This window comes from Amaranthus tricolor, chromosome 6 (assembly GCF_026212465.1).
Source record: "Amaranthus tricolor cultivar Red isolate AtriRed21 chromosome 6, ASM2621246v1, whole genome shotgun sequence".
Classification (NCBI taxonomy): Eukaryota; Viridiplantae; Streptophyta; class Magnoliopsida; order Caryophyllales; family Amaranthaceae; genus Amaranthus; species Amaranthus tricolor.
The window spans coordinates 29,326,066-29,343,311 of record NC_080052.1 but is presented as its reverse complement, the minus strand read 5'-3'; the positions used below and the strand labels follow the sequence as shown (position 1 = coordinate 29,343,311).

Below are 17,246 nucleotides of genomic sequence, written 5' to 3'. Positions count from 1 at the left end.
TCACACTCATGAATTCATCCCATTAAAGTGCACTCAAGTCACACATTAGTATACTCTCATAATCACATTAGTATACTACTATTCATAACATGAACAAATTGTGTATCTTTCGACATGTTTTGTTGCTGCCATAAAAAACCCCTAGGACTTATCTCATACACGGAGAAAATTGTACGATTTGCGTACCTTAACATACATTCATCGTACCAAACAATTGCTTCTCCATAAACCGAACAGACTTGGACGATTTTGCGCGTTGCTGCTTGAATACACACCTTGCACAAATCGAGATTTAGATCTTCTCGACATTGATAGAGACCATATACTCGATTTGGATTGGAACCGATTGTGGAATTATAAAATTTTCGATTCGAGGATTGAGAAGAAAAGGTAGTGAAAAGTTGGTTGAGATTTTGGTTGTACACACTGCCTTTAGTGTAATTGCCATATGCCCCTTCACAAAATCGTTGAGCATAGTTAATTTGTTGCGGATCGACAATACTTATTAGAAGTTGGTAAACAAAAATTGAGAGTGTAATGAATAGAGTTTTTGACATGGAGGGGATAATTAAACAAGAAATTAAGAAATTATTATAAGATGGTAGCATAATAAATAGGTTTAAGACATTTTAATGCTGCCTAAAGATTGATAAATCATCATGGGAGTGTTAATGAAAGGTTGATCTATTACAACTCAAAGATGAAATTTATTTGTAACACTTGTTATTGGGTCAATCAACCCTTTTCTGATGAGCCAAGCCATGAAGCCCAATAAGCCAAATAACCAATTAAATTATCGGAGGGCCCACCCCGAAAGATAAAATTACCAAATAACACTTAATAATGGTAATTTTTAATTCGGCCTAAACATGTTGAAAGGTTCATTATTATTATGTTATACACACTAGGAGATTATGTATATAAATATATATCATACGTTAGAAAAGTCAACGCCATTGAATTTTTAAATTATGTTTAAATAGTAAAGTCTTTGTCGCTTTTGCTACAAACTAAATTTTTAAAATTTCTAATTGTGGTTTTAGGTTTGTATTTTTTTTTTTATCTCTTTCGCGAATCATTTTTCGAATGGTTTATCTACATATTTTTTTCAATTATTGTTGATGGTCAACTTGTGTTGTAAGTTACAGGCTTTTGTAGAATTTGCTCTCTTTGAAAATCTTTTATGAGCCGAAAAACACTTTAACTGCATTCTTTCCTATATGGATATGGGTTACCGTCTTTCTTCCCTTCACAGACTCTAATCATAATTTTCCTTTAAGTGAGATATACTAGATATGATTATAATATCTACAATTTTTTTGCCATCGTACCTACATATAATTATTTCAATCTTAAATTCTTTGAATCTTACAAAATTCTTTATACGTTAGATGCAGACATGTATATTACGTACAGTCAGAATTCTTTGTTAATTGGTAATTAAAAGATACAATTTAGTTAGAATTCTTTTCATAATTACCATAAGAGTCCAATATAATGCTTCTGTTTGTTTGTTCCTATCAATTAACATCATTTTTGTTGTTTTTTTTATAGAATGAAAAAGTAAATGGTAGAAATAAGTAGTTGATGTTAAGAGATAATAAATTTATCTATGATATTATAATAAATGAAGTGGAATTGTTGCCAAAAAAAAATGACAAAAATTGAAGGAAACAAATTAAAATGAAACATAACACTAATTTATACACCATTCTATTCATCTTAAGTATCACACTCTATCCAATGCATTTATTTAATTTTTAATACATCTAAGTATGTATAATTAAAAATTATAAAAAATTGATATTAATGAACTTTACATTAAAATGAATCAATGTAAATAAAATCCGACATGACTATATTTTAACTTATAGATTAAAAATAAAATACAATTTAAAAATGATAAATAAATAATATTTCAAAAGTAAATAGGACACTTAAATTAAATAGGAGAGAGTAAGACAATAGTTTAAAAAAGAGCAAGAACACCATGCTTTGTGGAATGATAATGACATAGATGTGAATGGGAATAGAGAATCAGCCACTAGCATTTTGATTTAGTCTTTCGTGCATAGATATCCAAATCTGAAATAAGCTAAGATGTGACGATAATGTACCTAATTGAAATTTTAATTTAATAAGCAAATTGTATATACGGAGTACTATATTTTCTTTGTTGCTTAATGTTGTTTAATTTTCATTTGTCATTCTGAATTTTTTGATCTATTTGTTATTCTCTTAAAAAATTTTCTATTTATATTATAAATTTTGAACATAATAAATTTTATTTATATTAATTTTAATATTTTATTAATACTTATGGTCTTCATTTATTTTTTTACTAATTATATTTTAACATTATTACAATATTTATGATCCTCACATTTTTTCAACTAAATTTATTTAAACATTTATTAATAATTATAGTCTCCATATTTTTTGCACGCACTAGCTTTATTTTAAAGATATTTATAATCTCCACTTTTTCTTTATTAACTTTATTATTCAATAATATAATATATTTACTATTTTAAAAATTCAATTTGTCTTGATTGATCTTGTGAATATTCCTTACGAGAAAGGGAACGGAGGGAGTATAGAGTCTAAGAATAACAATGAATCTTAGGATGCAAATTTTAAAACTCTGCCGACTTAAATTATACTCCCTTATATTTTTCTAATTAGTCTCATTTAATTTTTTATTAATTTTTAGATGGGTTAAATAGGATCACTTAGAAAGGAGAGAGAAATGGCAATAAGTAATTTGTTAATAGTTCGTTATTAGATTAATTGTAATAAGGTAATGTGAGTAAATGTAATAAGGTAAAAATACATAATATAAATAGAAATGAGACTAATAAGATGACTTATAATCTTATTTGAAAATGGGACTATAAGAAAAAAATAGGAGAGAATATGATAAAATAAAATTTATCCTTGTTAATTCTCTTATTATTTTGCAGTAAAAGTCTTTTATATACTTATTTCACATTAAAACCTTTTTTTTCTTTATTTTCGTTTTATTAAGAGTATACGCTAGTGATTAAGCAGCAAAATTATGAAATATTAAAATTGGTGCACGCTAAATTCTAATGTGAACTATGTCGACACAAGACTTACTCGATTGAGACTTGCTCAATTCTCATTCAGAAGGCAGTGAGAAACTCGAGAATATGTTAGGAAAGAGATAAAGTGAGAGAAATATATTTTGCTTATATATTTATATTATTATCATTTAAAAAGATGAGTATAGTCACCCAGGAAAAAGATGTCAACTAATAATTACTTATTATAAACAATAAATAGTCACAATCTTTTGTGTTTCGACTACTCATAACTCCTCTAAATATTTATATACATCTTTATTTATCTACTTAATACATCCAATTATTAATTATTATCCAATTAAAGATCCTTTAATGAGTGGTTTTCTAGTTTGCCTTGGTAGTATTTGAATGAAATTCTCTATTCTTGATATTTTTATTGTCTTTGTACCAACATGTACAATCTATCCAACATGGAGATGGTTGTCGTCCATGAGCACACTACAAGAAAATGTAGATTGGGCGACATTACCTTATTATGGGCGACAAAATAAAATAGTTGTACCACATACATAAATGTGGACTACATATTATAACTTGTAGTCCAAAGGCAACTTATGGGCTACAAAATTAACAATGAACCATGAAGAGGAATGATCATAGGAAATAATAATAGAAGAACATTTGGGTGGTGTTCTTAATGTCATGCTTAAACAAGAAAAAAATAAAACAATTAAAACTTCATGTATTATTTTAAGAACAAATAAAACTCCGATATATATTACATATATTAATGAGTACAAATTATATACACTATATAGTTTGCACTTTACACAATTATCAAGTACAACGACAATAATAAAAACAAGGTCACGTGAAAATAACTTGGCATATAACTACGATTTCCATTTCCAAAGAAAGACTCATTGTTATACTTGATGAAACAATTAGGACCTAGAATTGTACCACCAATTTTAAAAGGCGTAAAATTAGAATGTAAATCACTTATACATTTACTACAATTGATCGCAGATATATCAGGCCTACATTGAACTAACATGTAAATTTTCTGATCAACAGCTGCAACTACTTTGCTTGCATAATTATCCTTTGTCCAATTGCCTACTCTCCCTTGCCTTTCCATTTCTTGGAAAGCATTCAACAATGTTGTATTATACTGCTTGTAATGTACTAAATCGTCTCCAAAATTCGAACCAGTGATAAAGCTATTTTCCTTATACACCAACAAGCTCGAGCTATTTGCATAGTGCACAACACATTGAATATGCATGTTGTATACGAAACCATTCGAGTAGTAACCAAGGATCATTTGTTCAACCATAAATTTTCTTATTCCTTTCAAACAATCGCGACATCTTTTAGAACTAAGATCACCTCGACAAAGATAATAACCATATGCTCTATCAATAGCTGAACTTGTCGATGTATTTAAAAATCCGTGTGGGGATTCATCGATGAAAGTTGAGATAAGTGAGAGTACATTGTTTTGGTAGCTTAGGTTTATTGGAGTGCTCGAAGAATTGCCTATGCCCAATTGATTAACAATATCATCGAACCCTTCAGTTGCACCATGGATAAGATTGTTATTTTGGGCTATAATGGTAACAATTATCAATAGCAAATATGCTGCTAACGCCATTGTTTGTGGATCGTATATTATGTATGGATTATATAGAAGATAATAAGGTGGTTTTGGATAAGCTCAAAATGGGGAATATTAGACAATGTCAAAGAGATGGTGCCGTAGTTTTAGACCACTTGTTTTGGAAAGCCAATAATAGGTGATACAACTCATTATAAGTTGACAAGGTTGACTATAAAGGCAACAATAAGTGATAGAGGTTTGAACAATAACAATTTATAAAGGTGGACCATTTGTTCTCATAATATTGCTTTATTAAGATTTTGGTGTAGCATCCTCATTGGTGGGTGAAATATCATAAAAATTCTAGTCTTAAAAGTTTTTTTTTACATGGTTGTGAAAAAACTATTCATATCCCACTTATGATAAAATAAATTTACCACATTTTACTTTCTTTTTAAAAATAATTGTTCCTGTTTAATTATGAAAGCAATTAATTTAAGAACTAATTGTGTTACCACATTTTAATTATAGAAACGATAAATTTACCACATTTTACTTTCTTTTTAAAAAATAATTATTTTCTTTGAAGAATGTTCTCTCTTCTCTTCAACAATCCCTAATATTCTCCGGCATGTAAAAGTTGTTATTATCATGGCATGTCTTACTCTTCTCTTTTTTCTCACTGGTTTCTCTTATTTCTAAAAATGGCGCCTCCTTTCTTAAAGCTTAAAATACGTTTCCACTAATTATCTTGACGACTCAAATAACTTAGAATAGTAACTTATTACTTTACGTAGACATATCAATTATCACTTCTTTTATCACCCTACCATGTGCTTTTAATTCTTCTCAGAAAACTCTCTAATCGCCTCTTCTGATGATTATTCTCCCAGATTAAGTGAAGTTAATACTTTACACATACAATAATACTTTTTTATTGTAATAAATATATAAATTTTTTTAAAAATTAATTTTTATAAATAATATAATATACTTAATGTTCATTCCGAGTAAATTGTTCACCATTAAGAATAAACGATCATCCTTAGATTTTTATTGTGTGAGCATTTTGCTAGCCATTAGCAGAGCTCTAAGGAGCCATTTAATAAACAAAAAATTACCTAGAATAATCTAATTTATTCATGATTTTCCTACAATAATTCCACATATTGCTTAATTATGAATAATCCCAACTTTTAGGGGTATTTTCCTATAGTAAACCCGGTGACCGAATGACTTGCTATAGCAAGTTTTATTTTTTTAATAAAAAGATAAATTAAAATAAAATGTCAAAAAAATTTTAGAAAAATGTTCAAAAGAATTTATAATTATTTTTATCATTTAGAATTTTTTATGTAAATTTTCAAAATTTTTCTCCAATTTTTAATTAATTTTCAGTTTACTTTATTGGTGAATTACCTACTATAGCAAGTCATCGGGTTGCATAAGTTAAATGCAGACAAATACCCCTAAAGTTGAGATTATTCATAGTTAATTAATAGGTGAGATTATTATATTAAAATCATGAAAATGTTGGATTATTCTAGATAATTTTTCTTTTAATAAATTGCTAGAATGGCACAAATTTAATAACATTTTAGCATGTAAGTGATATTGCTACATTTTTGAATTGGGAATATCTCAATTATTTTTATACATCACCTTTATCAACATTATTTTTATATTAAAATAAAAGTATAACGATTATTAAAAACCAAATAAAGTATATAAATCAAGAAAATTTAACATTAAATAGAAATAGAAAAGTATATATTACGATTATATTGAAATATACTCTCATATATCTTTTATTTTGCATTACTTTCTATTTTAATTTGTTCAATTAATTTTAGATTTTTTTTACAATACTTTAATTTTCTTTCTAATTCACAACCTTATACTCCTTATTTATTTGTCTCAACTATTCAATTATATCATGATGAGGTTTTTATCTCATTTTAAACCTAATTTCTCATTCCATTTCACCCGGACAGCAAGAGAAGAGAAGGGTGAGTAACATGTACTCCGTCTTTTTGAAGGGAAATTCGAGCAGCAGGTCGTGGTTGAATACTTGGATTTTGCACAGATAGAATTATGCGTCCAGATGTTCGATTTAATGTACAAGTAAAATTCTGTTACTCTCATCTCCAGTTCTTAGTCATTTTTTTTTTCTAATGTAATTTATTTACTGAAATAAAGCAATGAGTTTCATGGAAAAGATTCTTTCTCTCTGTTTATTTCGTCCTTCATTGTACAGGTTGGTCATGGTGTATGAAAAAGGAGAAGCTTTTTAATCGATGAAACATTTATAAAATGGGTTCCTGAGATTTTGTAATATTATACAGGTATGTTGTTTGTGTATATGCACAGTCTAACATATTCTATGAAGAATTGGTGTCAATTAATTGAAAGTTTTCCGATTTAATTGAAAGATAAAGTGGAAACTCTTGGTACCCAGAAATTAGTAATTTGTCAAATTGATATTGTGTTTGTGCGACTAAAGTGGAAACCTCTAGTAGTAAGTACCCAGAAATACTTGTTCCGCCAAATTGATTCGTACCCAGAAATAATGAATTCGCCAAAATGATATTGTGTTGGTGTAAGTATAGGGTTTTGTTAATTGGCTGTGAATTGATAGGAAAAATTACTAATATTCATGCTTAAGTAACAGAGCGATGAAAATTGTTTGAAAACCTAATTTTCTTGCTGTGTTCTTGAATACAAATTAGATGATATGGATACTCTACTATGAAACTATGGACATTGATCTCTCATCACCTTTTTGAATATGAAAGGATACTAATCGGAATGTTTAAGGGGTAAATTACATCATATTGGAACTCCATTCATTGTCTTTTTGTATGTGAAAGGATACTATGCATTTTAGTTTTTGACATTCATTGTCTTTTACCTAGGTTTATATAGTTTTCAAGTGAAATTGCTGTATTTGCGTCTTTAGGGAAAAGCTGGGGGAGATATTGGAGACCAGGAGTGAAGACTTTGATAATCAAAATTGCATCAAAGTAATGTATGTCAAATTGGATAGCAAACAGTAGTAAAACTTTTTATTGAAAGATGATTTAAAAGCTTTCTAACATTCTTTCTTACAAATTCCTTCCTTTCCTTTACTAAAATAAAGACAACCTATATATAGACTAAACAAGGGAAAGAAGAGGCAAGAGAGTTGTTTACAAAAGAAGGCAGCAGATTGAAGAAAGGACAACCACCTAATCACAGTACTACAAAATTCTGAAGTTGTACTATGTACTATGATAGCAAATACCAATATTCTTGGAAAAAATGCTGTAGTAGAAAGGTGCTGCTGTGAGCTTGTTTTAGGTAGATTGCTGAGTCACATGATTTGGCTGCTTCTTTTTACAAGGAGGTGGAATACTAATTGGTTGTTTTGTAAGCATTAGCATGACTGAAGCAATAGTTGGTCTTTTTGATGGATCTTCTTGAACACACTGTAGTGCAATTTCATGTATCTGTTTGCTTCCTCTTCCGAGAAATCATAGTCTAGTGCAGAATCCACCAACTTCAAATAGTTCCCCTCTTGTGAATTTTTTAGTAAATTTTATCAATTGTCTCGAAGATTCTCATCCTTAACATCTTGATTTGGGTTACCATTCTTCAAGCCACTTATGATCTTTGAAGTGTACCGCCTAGACTGAAAATGTGGGACTTTGCTGAATAGTTCTCTGTTCATAATCAGGAGTGATGTAATCACTGCACCATAAACTCAAGTTTTCCTTTCCATAATTATACGGAACATTTGACTATGATAACACTTAGCTTTACCGTTTCCTTTATTTCGAAAATTCCATCCCATTCCATTTCCATCTCTCATGCCAAACCACCCCTTAATAGAATCTAATTGCATGACGCATATTGACAGAGAATCTACGTAAAAGTCGTAAAACTTCCTAATAGGGGAGGTGTTAACCTCACACAAGGATCACAAAATAAGGTTTAAGTGAAGGTTTATGATATATCTTAGTGTATGAACTAAATATGCAAGTTAGTGATGAATAACAATAGTAAAGTAAATAATCAAGACAAGTATTTAAGGTGATCACCAATCTTGGGTTACATCCACCATCTTGCCTAGAATTATATTAACGGATATTTCATGATATACCACTGAGTTTCTTCGAAATTCACCATATACCACACAAATTTTTCTAATTCACCATATACCATTGAGTTTACGTCCGTTAGCACAGAATACCATTAATGACAACTGCCGTTAGTGTGCCGTTTGTGGTAAATTAATAATTCACCATATACCATTTACTTTTTTTTATTTTCATCAAATACCATTTTTCTAAAAAAATATACCACATGGAATTATGATAAACAAAAGAAGTGTCATACAAACCAAGCAGTTAACATGTTGTTCAAATACAACTTGACAATAAACAATGTTCACCCAAAAAATTACACTAAACAATGCTAAGTAGCAGCCTTTCTCTTCCCCCTAGTGTTGCCTTGCTGTGAAGAGGAAGCTGCATGTGCTGTCTTCTTTGATGATGCCTTATTTGCCTTGCATGTCACTGCATTGTGGCCTAGTTCTTTGCATAGGCTGCATTTGTTATTCTTATGCCTCTTTCCTTTTTTTGCCTCATGAGCAGCTCTTCTCCTTTGCTTAGGTGGTCTGCCAGCATTTCTTTTCCCTTGGGGTGGTGCAATTTCTGGCACATCTAGTGAAGGCCAGTGAGTTGGATCAGCCATGGGGTGGATGTGGTCTCCATAAGTGAGTTTGTAAGCAGCCCCCTTGTAGAAAGGTGAGACAAAGTCCTTAGGATCAAGTCTCTGGTTGTAAATGACCCTTAGCCCATGCTTGCAAGGGATCCCTGATCCTTGCCATTTCCCACACCCACAAGTCATATTTCCAAGGGTGACGGGGAACTTGACATGGCCATCCCTCACCTCAAACTCTCCACCACCAGCTGGGATGACATGGCAGAACCTAGAATCATCAGTCCTAGTCGCCAGCACCCCCTTTGCATGCTCTGTTAGATCATTAGGTTCCATGCTTACTGCTTTATCGAACCTGGAACCCATCCTTTTGATGCACCAATTCCTCACATCTTAATTATTCAAAAACCCAAAAAAAAAAAAAAATCACAGTAAGCAACAACAATTGTTTTGCATTTAAATAACCAAAAAAGGGACACAAATTTACCTTCCAGCAATGTCAACACAGGCATGTCCCTGTTGGCCTTTGTTATTGCATTGAATGACTCCACGAAGTTTGTTGTGTTATGATCACAACAAACTGTCCTGTCAAACATATGCACACTCCACTGCTCTTCTACATTTTTGAGATAGTCATATGCTGCTGCATCAAAATCTTTTATCTTGGACATAGCTTTTTCAAAAACGTACTCATTGTACGCATTTGCCGCAATCCAAAACATCTTATGAAATGCTGCCCCACTCCATCCTGCAACCTTGCAATTTGAGTACAAATGCTGACAGCATATTTTCCTTGTAGCTCTTGGGAACACCTCAAATAATGCTGATTCAACCCCCTAAAAAATAAGACTAAGTTAATAAACAGCAACAAAATCTCAAATCAAAGACAAATAAGAAACTTACCCTCATCCTGTCACTGATAAAAGTCCAGTCATCCCTCTGAGATTCATACTGAGCAAACAAGCACCTCAAGTTTCTGAAAAAATAAGTCCACGAATCTATGCTCTCTGTGTCAACAATCCCATAGGCTAACACAAAGATCTCATTATTCCCATCTATTGCAACTGCAGTGAGCATAACCCCTTTGTAATACCCACTTAAATGTGCACCATCTATTCCTATGATAGGTCTACAACCACCTAAGAATCCTTTCACTTGAGCTGCAAAAGATATGAAACATGCCTTAAATTGCAAACTGTCAGTCCATGTAACCAGAGCATAAGACCCAGGATTTGTGGACTTTATCATTTCAGCATACTTTGGAAGAGCTGGATAGGACTCAGTAAACCCACCATGTAATTGCTCCCTCGCTAAACTCTTCACTTTGTATAACAATCTCAACTTCACATGGATCTTGTACCTTTCCATGCACAGCCTCTGCAATGAATCAACTGGGACATCTAGGTTGGCCTCTAAGTCTTGTATCAAATGTCTGCACAGCCATGCTGAAGAGACCATAGGATTCTCTTCCAGCCTCCCACAAGTTGCATGCTCTCCTTCTAGCTTCTTTATTGCCCAACTTACTTTGTCCCTTAGAACTGAAGCATGAATCCTCCAAGTGCAATCCCTCATCAAACACCTTGCTATGTACCTCTTACTATCAACATGGTCAACTGAAACAGAGAACCCCTCTTGTATGCAGTAATCTCTGAATACATCTAGAAACTGTGTCTTGGTTTCAAATATCAACCACTCCTCAAGCACAATGGATCCAAATGGTAATGGAGACCAGATTTTACCATTTTTGTACATTTTGTCCAACACATGAGACCCATCTAAGTAATCCTTAAAGGTCTTCTCAGGTATATTATCACGATCATCTTCTTCTCTCACAATGTACTCATCCTCACTGTCCAACTCCATATCAGAATGTGCCTCAACATCAGAAGCTTCATAATCACCATCTTCACTATCATCAGAAGGCCAAGCATCATGCTCAACATCAATTTCTTCAACCTCTCTTTGGGTTTTCTTGCCCCTAGTGTTGATATGTCTCCCTGCTGCAGCTTTCTTGCCAACATCAAGCCCAAACTTAACAACAATACTTCTAGGCACCCTCCACTCTTTGGGTTTAAGCCTGGTTTGTTCTTTGGGCTGGGTTGCTTGGCTAGGCTGCTGTTGGGTTGACTGTGCAGGGGGTATTTTCTTCTTCTTTGGAGTAATCTTTTTCCTTCTTGGAGGTTGTGAGGGTTCAAGTTGTGAGGATTGAGGTTGTGAGGGTTGAGGTTGTGAATCTCCTGGGAAAACCTCATCTACTGCTGGGGTAGCAAACACTCTTACATATTCAATCCTATCATTATCAACATTCAAAACAGGGACCTCTACAGCCACAGTATATGCCTGCTGGGCCACAAACCAAATAGTACCATATACTATTGATTCGCATACAAACCAAATCACCAATATGTGATGGTCCTCTTCTAACTCACGCCAACTAAAAGTAATTAATTACCTTAATCATGTTTTGATTACTTGGTGAACATAAGTCACCCATAATCATAACAATTTCTAACCTATTCTCAAACACAAGGTGATGCTCTAAGCATCCTGCACACTTAGATTTTCACTTCTAAACATTGTTCTTAAAAATAAAAACTTTCTCTTGCTAAGATGGTTGTGTACAACATTATAGCATCAAGTATAATTCAAGACTTTAACCTGATCACATGGGAAAAATTAATAAAGAATTGCGCATTTGTATGTACAATCAAAGAAGTATCTTCCTTAAAAGCTACAAAACCAAGAAACTTTCAGAAAACTCTCAAAAGTAATAGTATCCATTGTCCTGTCATACTTTATCAGTTAGCAAAATTAAAGCTTTTCTTCATCCAGTATTTCCAGTCATATAGTGTACCTGATTATAGACTTTGGTTTCTGAGTTATCATCGTTACAAATTCCAAACATATTATCTAGGAGACAACTCTTTGATAACATCTTTTATCACGATTCTAGTACTTGGTGAAACCTCTGGTATATCTTGCTTGTAAGGGAAAGTTGGAAGACAATCTGGTGAAGGAAGTTTAATGTCTAATTCTGCGTTAAGCATGATTAAAAACGATGCCATTTTTGGCCTTTTGTCCGGATCCTCTTGAGTGTATAATAAGTAATAACCCAACTTGAATACATCTCTCAGCTTCATCTTTGGAGAATTGATTGCCTACTGCTGAATTAACCAAGTTGAGGTGAGCCTCTTCTTTCCAAAGCCTCCATGCCTAAGAAACAGAATGGATTAATAGAAGTTTAGCAAAACTAAACAATTGTTAATGAGAATAAGTGAAATTGAACTTACATAGCTTAGTAGGTTCTCTTTTTGGTTGGTAGCTGGGTCAGTGTTCCGGTTTTTCAGCCCACTTACAATCTCCAATAGTATGACACCAAAACTAAAAATGTCTGATTTGATTGAAAAGTGCCCTGTTGCTATATATTCTGAAGCCATGTAACCACTGCGCCATTTTGTAAAATATGGCATTTCATGAATATGAATATTTAATACCTCATAGCGTGAAAAACAATGTATGATCATAGTATAAGCAAATAAAAGCCGCAAACGTAATGACGTTGGTGTTCAAAAAACGTTGACCTTTTTAGGCACTAGGCAAGGTGCTAACTATGAAGAGGATCATTAATTCTATATTTCTTGAACCTTAGCTTGACTAGCGACACTTACTTTTTTCTTTTGATAGTGTATCATTTTACCATTAAAATAAAGTTGCAAGTTAATCCACAGTTTTTAGCTTTCCATTAAATTCTTACAAAGTTCCTCCAATTCTGCTAGTATTTCCTTGTGTTTGATCCCCTCCAAAGAGCTTTGCCTAGCCAAAATCTGCAATTTTAGGATTCATCTCTCCGTCTAATAAGGTGTTACTTGGTTTAAGATCCCTATGAATAATTTTAGGACTTGAATCTTCATGTAGATATAATAAGCCTCGTGCAATTTCAAAAATTATCTTATAACGTGTTTCCCACTTCAAATTAGCTCCTCATTTGGCATCTGCATTATTAATACATCCAAACATCATTGAATAGAGAAAATCTTGCCACTTAACAAAGCTATAGATTAACAATATTTTTGAATTATTGAAAGAAATCATATAAAATGATTGGATCCCCTTAAAAATCTATCAAAACTGACCAAATAAATATCGATCAAGGCTCTTATTAGGCATGAATTCATAGACAAGCAACATTTCACCCCCTTCCAAGCAAAACCCGTGTAGTTTGACAAGATTTCTGTGCTGAAGCTTGGCAGCTAAACAAGCTTCAGTCTTAAACTCCCTAATTCCTTGTCCGAAGCCTTTGAAAGCCTTTTTACAGCTACTGATTGTCCATTTGCGAGTGTCCCCTGCAATCGCATCCTCTATGTCACATACTATAGCTTTAACATTACATATCGTCTATGGTACACTATATTTAATATCGAGCATACCATATAACAATACTACTCCACCTTGTCCGAGCTTGTTTGCTTCTGGTTCTAAGTGGCAGCTTTAATGGCATTATATTCAATCTGTAGATTCTCCATGCATTCAATCTCTTCTAGCCTTGGATTTGCAAGTGGACATTTTACAGTTTGTTTTGGTCAAGAATCAAGATCTTTTCAATTGGGAGAATAGGATTAACGTCTAATTACTACTGTAAAAGAGTTAAAAATGATTTATTTGGTTTACCATTAGGCCTCTCTGTAACTTTTCTTTTCTGTAGACGATAGATTAAAAAGGCTATAAAGATCAATGATAATGCCGCAAATCCTGAAATGATGCCTATACTTTACCAGACCTCCTGCATCGGCATTGTATATAGAAACATCATTGATGGAGAATATGTTTCGATTCGAATAATGTAACATACACCAATTATACCATATTATGGCTTCTTTACTTGATGGGCAACTTTGTAAGATTTCCACAGACCTGATTCTCCACAGCAATGTTGCAAAGGAAAAGGCCATATACTTTGTTTGAATTTTCTCCAATGGATACATTGTAAAATTTTTTTGTGTCGGAATTCGAGGTGAGTTTCGATAGTAGGTAAAATAGATTGGATTGATAAAAACTTCCTTCTGCAATTTCGATGTGCAGTTGCTATACATATAGAAGTTCATTTCATCTTGTGCACTAGCAAATATCACAGTGATAAAAAGAAATGAACAAATAGTCGGGCTAAATACAAACACCATATTCGTTTTTGTTCTTTTTCTGGGAAGGTGTTTTTACAAAGAAACATGAACTAATAGTCGTTTATCATGTCAAAGACTTGTCTATTTCTAGCTGAGTTAAGAGAGTAGAGCATGCATGCACATTCATATTTGGCTGATGAATAGTCAATGATGAGATTAGTTTGAATACTTACTGAATCAGCTTATGATGATGATGTCAATTAAATGTTTATATATATGATGTACTGTTTAGTCAATGAACTCTATATTAAATTGAGTTAGAATAATTCTTGGTTCTAGCCCTGGACTTGCTATACAAAATCCCAATAGCTTCATCAATACACCAACAAGACCTAGCTCATTTTTGAATTCTTGTACACCTTGAACTGAACTTATAGACAACCTCTTGACATGTTGTATCCACACTTCTAGCGTAAATGGAGTCTTGTCTCTTATGAGGGGTAGTATACAACATATATTAGGGTCTCAACCACCAGATTAAAGCTTTTGGTTGAGTTGATTTCTTGGCGTTAATTGTAGGAAAGTAAAATATTAGTAGAATATTATATTTATATTTTATATTATTGTGATTTAGTTTCCTTAAATTTATTATTTCGTAATATTTCGTTTTCTTAATTTGGTTATAATCTCTTGTATAAGTAGAGGTGGTACCTCTTATTATTATTTAATATAAATTTAGTTTTCACCAGACTAAAGTCTAACCAAATTCCGCATTATGATTTTCTACATTAACAACATACTTTAAGTTAAAACAAATGAAGAGGTTTGTTGAGCCCACCAACCGTGAGTGATCAGCATTACTATGATATTTTCATCTTATGGCCTAGCCTACACAAATTTCTTTTTGGACACTTTCCCAAAAAGCCCATATTAATTTGGAGTTTGATCATTTATATTCTTGTCAACATTTTGTTACATGGCCGCTTCACCATAGTCCTGCTTCCTTGACTACCATGTCAAGAAAACTCTCAATAAAAATCACCAAAACGTGCTTATGTAATCTGCTTATGAAAATTGACATGAAAAAGAGTTTATATGATTGAAATACCAACTTAAAACATAACATTATATCGAATACTTCACATAAATGAATACATAGTTGGTAACAAGGCCATGGTAACCATGAACAAAGCAGGCATAAAACTAGGACTTGCAGCACCAAAAAAAGACTGATTATTATACTTCATCAAGCACTTAGCATGAGCAAGAACTCCACCTTGAGTACCACTACAACATAAAGGAATATAAGAATATAATTCTCTTAAACATTTACTACAATTCATCGCTGAAATATCAGGCGTGCATTGCACAAGTACATATATTTTCTGATCAGATCGCCCCGTCACCTGTACAGCCTTTGTAACATAATTCTTCGTCCAATTACCATAACCAGCTTCTGTAATGAGTCCCGTAATAGCCTTCGACAATGTTTCATTGTATTGATTATAGTTGGTTACGTTCTGTCCGATTGGTTGATATGTAAATACACTAACCTCTTCATACACTTTGTAATTCGAGGTGTTTGCGTAACGTACCATACACCAAAGAAAATCGGACCCAAAGCATTCAGATGAGTCAATCTCGAGGCTGGATAGAAATTTTGTTACGTTGACTAAACAATTGTGACATTGTGTAGGACTTAAATCGCCTCGACAGAGATAAGAACCGTAAGCTCTAGGAGGAGATATGCTCACAGAGGTATTATAGAAATTTAATGGCGGATTTGAAGATGAAGAAGCAGAAACAAGAAGTGGTAAAAGTGAATAAACATTGTTCTTGAAATTAAGATTTGTGGAATTTTTGAGCTTGGTAGAGTTGCCAAAGCAAACTCTTTCAAGACCACCTAAATCTTCATCCGCAGATACTGTGATATTTCGAGTTGAGATTGATAAGATGGTTAGGAGAAGCGGGATTACTGCCGATGCCATGGTAGCTTAGCTTGGGTGTAGGTTCTTTAAGAATTTAAGAAGCAGAAAGTCAACGTAAATAGAATGAAGATCAAATCGAATTCTTAGAGATTTGGAAGTCTTTGGTGGAAAAATAAACTATAACAAAACAAGGGTGTGTTACATGGATTATTCTACTCCTAGTATTAGATGTGTATAAAGTTTTATTTCAAAGTTTGACTTTGCATGTGCCGCTTATGAATTTGTATTTATTTTATATGCTTGTATGAGTTGGATGTTGATCTATTTGTCGATGAATAAAAGATTAAGTCTAAGTTTACTTGAAGAATATTTCGTGAACACTTGAAATTAAAGACAGAACATAGAAATTCTAAGTTGATGAATTAAAGCTTTATGCCCAAGATAGGTCACAGCTAGTGGTGTTTAACGGTTCGGGCCTCTATTTTAAATCCTTGTTCAGCCCGTTTTTAGAAGGGTTTTGTAAGTTAAAAGGGCTTTTATCCAATCCGGTCTATATTTACTTAACCGCAGCCCGACTTGATCTTTATCCGATCCATTGAACACTCCCAGTCACAACCACAGGTTTAAATTTCATTTACCCCTCATTTTAAATAAAATAGTTAATGTTAGGTATGAGGATGCATGAGCTGCATCTACAAATTTATGACACAATGCAACTTCTTGAATTGCCAATGACTCATCGGTTACCTTTAGCACTAACTTTGATCAACAACTAGTTTGTTGTAGAAATTGGTAATGATATTGTTACTGCCCTACTCCTGGTATATGGTGTTGTGAATGGGTTTTGATG

General features: G+C 32.7%; 2 protein-coding genes and 1 long non-coding RNA gene across 3 annotated transcripts; 1 reads left to right on the top strand and 2 right to left on the bottom strand.

The window, feature by feature from the left end:
- Nucleotides 1–62: 62 nt before the first annotated feature.
- Nucleotides 63–4,704, bottom strand: LOC130815761 (cysteine-rich repeat secretory protein 38-like). The gene is made up of 2 exons (XM_057682243.1): nt 3,930–4,704; nt 63–454 (listed from the first exon to the last, which is right to left on the bottom strand). The coding sequence occupies exons 1-2, from the start codon at nt 4,702–4,704 to the stop codon at nt 63–65; spliced, it is 1,167 nt and encodes a 388-aa protein (XP_057538226.1).
- Nucleotides 4,705–6,413: 1,709 nt separating this feature from the next.
- LOC130814664 (uncharacterized) lies at nt 6,414–7,111 on the top strand. The gene is made up of 2 exons (XR_009042469.1): nt 6,414–6,774; nt 6,908–7,111. It is a non-coding gene; the product is annotated as an uncharacterized LOC130814664 (long non-coding RNA).
- Nucleotides 7,112–14,664: 7,553 nt separating this feature from the next.
- LOC130814663 (putative cysteine-rich repeat secretory protein 7) lies at nt 14,665–16,967 on the bottom strand. Its single transcript, XM_057680802.1, has one exon. It carries the CDS (start codon nt 16,454–16,456, stop codon nt 15,608–15,610), a length of 849 nt encoding a protein of 282 aa, XP_057536785.1. The 5' UTR covers nt 16,457–16,967; the 3' UTR covers nt 14,665–15,607.
- Nucleotides 16,968–17,246: the final 279 nt, after the last annotated feature.